The 8,078-nt window shown below is 39.1% G+C and overlaps 2 protein-coding genes across 6 annotated transcripts in view; one reads left to right on the forward strand and one right to left on the reverse strand.

Moving 5' to 3' along the window:
- Positions 1-2,840, forward strand: part of LOC111447854 — a 6,194-nt gene extending 3,354 nt beyond the window's left edge. For all 5 annotated transcript variants that reach the window (XM_023087212.1, XM_023087215.1, XM_023087211.1 and 2 more), the window contains 2 exons: positions 457-1,359; positions 2,632-2,840. In XM_023087212.1, coding sequence (XP_022942980.1) covers positions 505-1,359; positions 2,632-2,718 — 942 coding nt within the window. In that variant the 5' untranslated portion in view covers positions 457-504 and the 3' untranslated portion in view covers positions 2,719-2,840. The remainder of the gene's footprint in view (positions 1-456; positions 1,360-2,631) is intronic.
- A 787-nt stretch (positions 2,841-3,627) lies between these two features.
- Positions 3,628-7,480, reverse strand: LOC111447852 (tubby-like F-box protein 8). Its single transcript, XM_023087209.1, has 6 exons — positions 7,258-7,480; positions 6,979-7,057; positions 5,423-5,858; positions 5,234-5,321; positions 4,750-4,882; positions 3,628-4,556 (listed from the first exon to the last, which is right to left on the reverse strand). Exons 3-6 carry the CDS (start codon positions 5,771-5,773, stop codon positions 3,842-3,844), a joined length of 1,287 nt encoding a protein of 428 aa, XP_022942977.1. The 5' UTR covers positions 5,774-5,858; positions 6,979-7,057; positions 7,258-7,480; the 3' UTR covers positions 3,628-3,841.
- Between the last annotated feature and the right edge of the window lie 598 nt (positions 7,481-8,078).

Genomic DNA, 8,078 nt, shown 5'->3' on the forward strand with positions numbered 1-8,078 from the left:
TTTTTTTTTTTTTTTTTTTTTTTTTTTTTTTTTTTTTTTTTTAACTAAAGGTCAGGTAGTTAATGCTCTATGAATTATTGTTTTCTTAGGAAGAGCATGTTCAGCTAAACATGGTAGCACTGCTGCACCTTACTATATAAGCTTCAGTTTATTGATCATAAGGGACAGTTACAATGCTCTTGATTATCTTTAGATCAAGTGCTTTTTAACTAATTAAAACCAAATTTGCATCAAATTTGAGCTCAATAATAGAAAGAAATTGTCAAGTATTTTTGTTTGAGGTAATTATGAACAAGAAAAAAGAAAAGAAAAGAAAGGGAAATAGAAGATAGAGTCAGAAACTTTTACTTTTGACACAATGTGGCTTTAGTTGAGCATTAAGCAAAGTATCCAAAGCCACGCACATTCTCACTGCAAGCTCTCTCTCTCTCTCTCTCTGTCTCTTTCCCTGTCTAGAAAACCCGAAGGATTCACTGAAACAGGAAAACCAGAGCTTAATCAACCATGGAGGAGATGACGTCACGGCCTAATGTGAACTCCCGCAATAACCCCCTGCAACGTCCTCTTCCACCGCCACCGTCGAGAGTAAGAGCAGGACCAAGCAACAACAATCACCGTCCTCTTCCACCCCCACCGTCCAGAGCTCCCTTTAATGTCCAACACGACACTCACCGTTCTCCTCTTCCTTCAATGCCACCGTCCAGGCCGAATTCCGACTCTCAGAATGCTCGCTTTCCGTCTCCGCCCTCGTCGCCACCGTTATCTCGTCAGCAACATTTTGGTTACGACACGACGTCGTCTTCCTCATCGGCTTCCTTCCGAGGCTGCTGCTGCTGCCTCTGCCTCCTCTTCTCCTTCATCGCTCTCCTCGCTCTCGCGATCGTCCTCGTCGTCGTTCTCGCTGTCAAGCCTAAGAAGCCTCAATTCGATCTCCAGCGAGTCGGTGTTCAATATATGGGGATAACCACTCCGAATCTCTTCTCCTTATCCTCCGCCGATTCACAGACCGTGACAACGCCGACGCCGACAACGACCTCCGCAGCGCTATCGCTCAACATTCGATTGCTGTTCACGGCAGTGAATCCAAACAAGGTCGGAATCAAATACGGGAATTCAAGGTTCACAGTGATGTACCGCGGGATTCCGCTAGGAAAAGCAATAGTGCCTGGATTTTACCAAGAGGCGCACAGCCAGAGAGAAGTGGAGGCAATGATCGCCGTCGATCGGGTGAATCTACTTCAGGCGGACGCCGCCGATTTGATCAGAGACGCGTCGTTGAACGATCGAGTGGAGCTGAGGGTTTTGGGCGAAGTTGGCGCCAGGATCCGCGTATTGGAGTTCGATTCTCCCGGCGTTCAGGTCAGTTCCTTTTTCTTCCCATTTCTCGTCTTCTTTTGCACGCATTTTCCTCCCGCTTCCCTTTTTTTTTTTTTTAGCTTTAAAATTATAATTTTAACATTTAGTCTATCAAATTTGTGCTTCCTATTTATTTAATTTATTTATTTTTAACAAAAGTATATTTTATATTTAATGATCCATAAATTAGTGGATTAAAAAAACAAAAGTTAAAAGGCTAAATTACATAAATTAAATTAAACTGGTAAGGAGAGTTTATAATTAAACTTCTGAATATTTTAATAGAAAAAATAAATGTGAGTTAGGAAGCCGCGCTAATAATAGTAGGGGGCAGTGTGTTTTAAGGATTTATTATTATTTATAAAAAAGCTTCAATTTATTAGTTTAATACTTTGAATTATCCATATAGAAATTTATTATTTTAAAAAAGAAAAACATCCAACTTTTAATTAGCATAATAGACAAAATAAAAGAATAAAAACAGAAGTACAAAAGGCTATGCCTCAATTAGCTAATCAAAATAATTCTCAATCCCAAAAAAAAAAAAAAAAAAAAAAAAAAAAAAAAAAAAAAAAAAAAAAAAANAAAAAAAAAAAAAAAAAAAAAAAAAAAAAAGACAAGAATAATTGTGATTTTTTCTTTTAAATTCAACAATTGTTATTGTTGTTTTTTTAAATATATATATATATGTTTATATTTATTAATCATATTTACATTTTGTTTTTCTTCCGTAAAAAAAATTATTATTATTTGAAAAGAATAAAATTAAAATAAAAAAAGTATTAAAAAGTCAAAGTGATAAAACATTGGGAAACCGCTGCCGAAGAAAACGGTGCCGCTTAGTTGCTTTACGACAAAATGGTGGGGGCCACACCGACCGAATAAAACTGCGTTGTTTTTTCAACCCTTTCACATTTGGGAGTTTTTTTTTAATTATTTATTTAACCTATTTACTCATCATGTCTTGTCCCTATTTATTTACCTAATATAATAATAATAATATCATCTTTTTTACATACCCATTGTGTTTAATTAGTTTGATTCAAATTCTCGTACTCCTTTTTAAATATAAGTATATTCCCATTTTACCATTGAATCGGGTCGAGGAATAATGAATATTTTTTCTTAAAGAAAATGTCAAGCTCAAGTCCTGGCCATTACTCAATTTATGTTGTTGCATGATCAAGTTTTATCGTGTTAAGTTCATTATGTTCTTGTGATTCTGTACGAGTTTTTGTTTATGGTTGTGTAGTCAAATATTTTGAATGACGACAGGTGTCGGTGGATTGCTCGATAGTGATAAGTCCAAGGAATCAGTCGTTGACTTCGAAGCAATGTGGATTTGATGGGTTCAGCTTATGATTGTTCTTACTTATTTTCTTCACTCTCTATCTCTGGTCTTTTAATGTCAACAGAGATGGAATGAATGATTTTGAGAGGAAGAAGAAAAATGTACACAAAAAAAAGAAAGAAAAAGTAAGAAGTAAGCAACATCACATGCAAAGGAGTCCTTCAAAAGCAATGCCTTTTGATTCCCAAATTTTAAAACAAAAAGAATTGGGAGAATCTCAAACCTTTATTCTTTTATATTTTGGCAACTTTGTTATCGGATTCAAATTATAAATCTTGTCTACTAGTTCGTGATTTGATTGAGTTGATTTAGAACAATTGGATTGTCTTGTTTCGTTGTGTGAGATTCCACATCGGTTGGAGAGAACGAGAGTGAAGCATTCATTTCAAGGATGTGGAAAACTCTCCCTACTAGACGAATTTTAAAACCATGAGGTTGATGGCAATACGCAACGGGTCAAAGAGGACAATATTTATTAATAGTGGGTGTAGTGTAATGTATCAGTGATGACACTGGGGCCACCAATGGAGTGGATAGTGAGATCCCCCATCGGTTGGAGAGGAGAACGAAACATTCCATATAAGGGTGTGGAAACCTCTTTCAAATAGACGCGTTTCAAAACCGTAAGATTAACGACGATACGTAACGGGCTAAAACATACAATATTTACTAATGGTAGTATCATAATCAGACATCGAGTAATGTGCCAACAAGGATGCTGACCCTTAAGGGAGTAGACTGTGAGATCCCACATTGGTTCGAGAAGATAACGAAACATTTCTTATAAGGGTATGAAAACATCTCTGTAATCGACACGTTTTAAGACCGTGAGACTATCTTTATACAAGCTTTTGGACATAAAAACCAAGACTTTTGGCCTTTTTTACTTTATTGTCAAAGCATTTTAAAGAGAAAAAGATGGGTAAAAAGGGGATTGTGTTCATTTCTTTGAAAAGTTAAGGAGTTTGCACATGTAAGAGCTGTTACAATTGTAACTTTTACATAAATGCCCCCAACAATAACAAACTATTTCACTAAAACCTAACCCTGAAACGACACAAAGAGGAACACAACTAATAGACTCAAATCCAAAAGTTAAAAAAAGAGGCATAAAACAGCTTTGGATACTTTCCTTTATTCACAAGCCAATTTGGTATCAAAGCTACTCAAGCATATTGCAAAGGCTTGAAACGCCGAGAGCGGATATCGGTAGTCCATCGTGAACATGTCTTTACCGACCTTCCCGAACTGTAGGATGATCTTGTCGTGCTCGGGAGGACCTGGTTGAGACGGTGTTGGAGCGCCAGCAGCTGGCTGAGTTGCGGCGATCAACTGAAAGTTCTTCACCGATGCAACGGTTACTCGCCCGCGAAAGTTGAGACACCAACATTGGAGCTGTTCGTGCCATCTTGGGGGCTTGTTTTTAAGAACTAAAGGTCTCATCTTTCCCTCTCCGTCGCCATCTAATGCTGCCCGGCCGATTTCGGAAAATCTTGCACTACTGAACTCCATGGAATGATCTAGTGTCTTGGAGAACGATGCACTCCGAAACGATTCGTCGAGGGAGTTGGGAGGGAGGAGCTCGGGTTGGCCTGGAACTGTACCGCCTGCATCGAGAGCTGCTACTGGTATCGAATGCATTATACAATGCATTCTTCGAGGTCCTCGTGTGCCTAAGACGTTTAGTTCGTAACTTATATGGGCTATGTTGTAACTGCCAGTTGGGACTTTTGGCGAGACCTTTTTCGAGTAAAATCTACGGCTAGTTTTCCCGGGATGAGGGAGCGGCGCAGCGGCATATGGTGGTTGAGTATCATAGACAATGAATTTCGTGCCAAGAAAATTCGACCTGGAAATAAACATGAACGCTGAGTCAGGAAAGAAATATTGACTTTTCACGATCAACCTAAATCTCGACTTCGAAGAAAAGTATTTAAACTCTTACAAATGCAGTTTACGAACTAAAATACGATCCATTGGGATAACGTTCTAACAGAGTTATCGATCGAAATCATTATTTGTCCGTGTATGTGTAGTCTCACCTAAGCTTTCCGATGTACGTGCTACTAGATCTCGAAATGTTATCTGCATCCATTGAGATAACGTACTCTGTACTGGTAGTTCTTCGTGTACGCTTAGCAGCAAGAAGAAACTTCCCATTTTCGACGAGCAGAGCTGTACGATCGAAGTACCGCAAATTATAAACAGAACGAGCTCAACAATAACAGGAACGACAGCAGAACAAGACGCGAAATGCAATTCATTGTGATCATAAAACATGGTCATTCGTGTTTCAACGGTTTCGTGGGACCTTGGAATGCGTAAAACAAGTATAACTTCGACGAACGAGTGAACATAAGCATGCTACAAAATGATACAAAAGGCGAACCTATTTACTGGGGATTAATAACAAACACGACAGAAAAGCCTTGTCGAGCGAGCGTTTAGTTTAATCAGAAAAACGTTGCTGTCGTAATGCCAAAAATAAGCATATCGAGGTAAGAACGGCACAAACATATTTCTTACCAGGGCTAAGACACAAGTAGAGGTGGTATGTTAGACTGGATTTATCCCTCTTAATGAAGCACTGTACCGACGCATCGCGTGGCCCGGGCTATAAGATTAAAAGGAAGAAAAAAAAAAACGTTCAATAAGTACAGAATTTAAAATATTTGGCGTATGAAGTTCTCTTTAGGTATATTAAAAGAACCGTACCTGCTTAAGCGACACAGGGAAGGTAAGCTTGCCACAAATTTCGGGGCCTTTAACGATCTCCATGCACATAACTCTCCAAGAACGACATACCGCAGCACAGGCAACGACATTCCGTCGTGAAGGCCATGTGCTTTCACTCTCTTCGAGTCTTCGAATGACATCATACAACAGCTCAGGTGGAAGGTTAGCCCAGCAGCCATTCTGAACAACAGGAGGCTGGTCGTGTAGATCGTTTAACGACGATGCATTGGACTTTCCTCTATGATGACCACTCAGCTTGACCTCGAAACCCCGTCTAGATAAGCTCCCAATGCTATCCCTCACATCACGAACTATACTTCGGAATGACATTTTACTCAAAACGAACGATGATAAATCTCGACGTCTCTTCAACAATTTCGTGGTAGTTTATATACCGGTTGTCATGTGGCTACGGCTGTGGATGGACACAAAGCAACTCGTAAAGTGGCTAAGAATCTTGTAAATGAAGGCAAAAAGATGGGGAAAAAGAGCAAGAAAAGAGCCAAAAGTGAAAGAAAAGAGATGAGTAATAAAAAAGAAAGGTGCTTTAGAGTGCAACATAAAGTCTAAAGAGGCTAAGATTAACAAGCATGACTCAATAAGGCTCTTTAGCTCCAACCTAATTGCTCTATACAATGGAAAGCAAAACTACTCCACCGATTCCGAACGGAAAATCTAGCCAAATAACACGCTTTCTATCAGAGCCAGACACTAAGCGATGTGTCATCGAGGAGGTTGAGCCCTGAAGAGGGGGTGGACATGAGACGATGTGCCAACAAGGACGCTGAGCCCCGAAGGGAGTGGATTTGTTGAGGGTCCTACATCGGTTGGAGAATGGAACGAACCTTTCTATCAGAGCTAGACATTGGGCGATGTGCTAGTGAGGAGGCTAAGCCTTGAAGAGGGGTGGACATGAGGCAATATGCCAACAAGGACACCGAGCCCTGAAGGGAGTGGATTTGGTGGGGGTCCAACATCGATGGAAGAAAGGAGCGAGTGTCATATGTGTCAGTGAGGAGACTAAGCCCTGAAGAGGAGTGGACATGAGACGATGTGCTAGCAAGGACGCTAGGCCCTGAAGAGGGGTGGATTTGGTGGGGGTCTCACATCGATTGGAGAAAGGAACGAGTGTAAGTGAGGACACTTGGCCCTGAAAAGGGGTAGATTGTGAGATCCCACGTTAGTTGGGGAGAAGAAGGAAACACCCTTTACAAGGGCTTGGAAATCTCTCCCTAGCAAACGCGTTTTATACCCTCGAGGGAAAGCCGAGGACAATATCTGCTAACAGTGAGCTCGGGCTCTAAAAGAAACTACACAGATCTAACACATGAAAGAAGCTGAATCCATAAGCTTTTCCCCTCACAACACAAGAAGAATCCAAACACAACCAAGCAGAAAGTGCATCAAATTACCAACAGAATCACAAAACTTAGTCAAAATTCAACATCTGAAAGCACTTACTAAACAAATTAGCAAGAATAAAGAACAACCCATCTTCAAACATCAAGAACAAACGATTAACCCAAAACACAAACCTGTAAAAGAAGCTTCAAGCTCAACCAGTCAGCTAAACTCAGATCAAACACTTTGAACTAAGAACAAACAATGAAAGATCTGCGAGTAAAACAAAGAACAAGGAACAGAGAAATTTCAAGAACCATTTAGAACAGAGAAAACCCTTAAAAGAAACAGGCACAAGGCATCATTAAAAAAGTCGAACCCCAACATTTTGGGAGGAAATTGAAAGGGTTTGAGAATCTGGGAAAATGTTTGGAAAGTAAAAGAAGAACAGAGGTGGGTTTTGAAGAACAAACCTGAATCGAAGCAAAACCCAGAAATGGAAACACAAAGAAGGTAAGATGAAATTAAGGCTTTGGATTTGAACATTTACATGAGACCCTTCTTTATGAGTCGTCGTCGTCGTCTGGAGCAATAAAAAGTCCTGTTTCTCTCTCATCTTTCTCTCTCTTGAGCGGACCCCAAAGGGTCATTGAATTTAGCTCACAATCAAGGACCAGGGCAAAATAGATACACTGGATTCCATTTTCCACCCCTTTTCAAGTAATATCCAATGGAAAATTCACAAAAAAATCTGTTCTTTTTGTTTTGGGTGATTATTGGAAATTGAATTTGAACTCTCTCATTTTTTTTCAATTAATATAATTCCCACTAACGATTCATCACCATTTGGGCCTTTGACTTTTTCGTTATATTGTCTGATGACGAGGAAAATAAATTGTTCATTGTAGGGTTTGATCCTCTGCGGTCGTTCCTATTGTGTGTCCCTCTCACTTAAGTCAATTGTACTTTCCATTACTTGCTTCCTTCCTTCCTCCCTCTCCCATGTGATTTTATTCCTTTTCCCTTTATTTATTTATTTATATATATTTATAAATAATTAATTGATTTTTAATAATTTCATTTCTTAAAATTTAATCCATGTTTTTTTTTCAAAAATTATAACACGATAATTAGAATTAAAATCAAGTGAAACACGAGACCTTATCTTTAAACCACGTGAATGAAAAACTTACGTCTAAGTCAATATTCAGATCGAGACTCTTGGATCTTGAATTTATCTATGACTTTTGTATGGATGTTGTTCGAGACTAGAGTTTATCTAAGGTATACCATT

The sequence above is a fragment of the Cucurbita moschata genome, unplaced genomic scaffold, assembly GCF_002738365.1.
Source record: "Cucurbita moschata cultivar Rifu unplaced genomic scaffold, Cmos_1.0 Cmo_Scf00009, whole genome shotgun sequence".
In the NCBI taxonomy this organism is placed as follows: domain Eukaryota; kingdom Viridiplantae; phylum Streptophyta; class Magnoliopsida; order Cucurbitales; family Cucurbitaceae; genus Cucurbita; species Cucurbita moschata.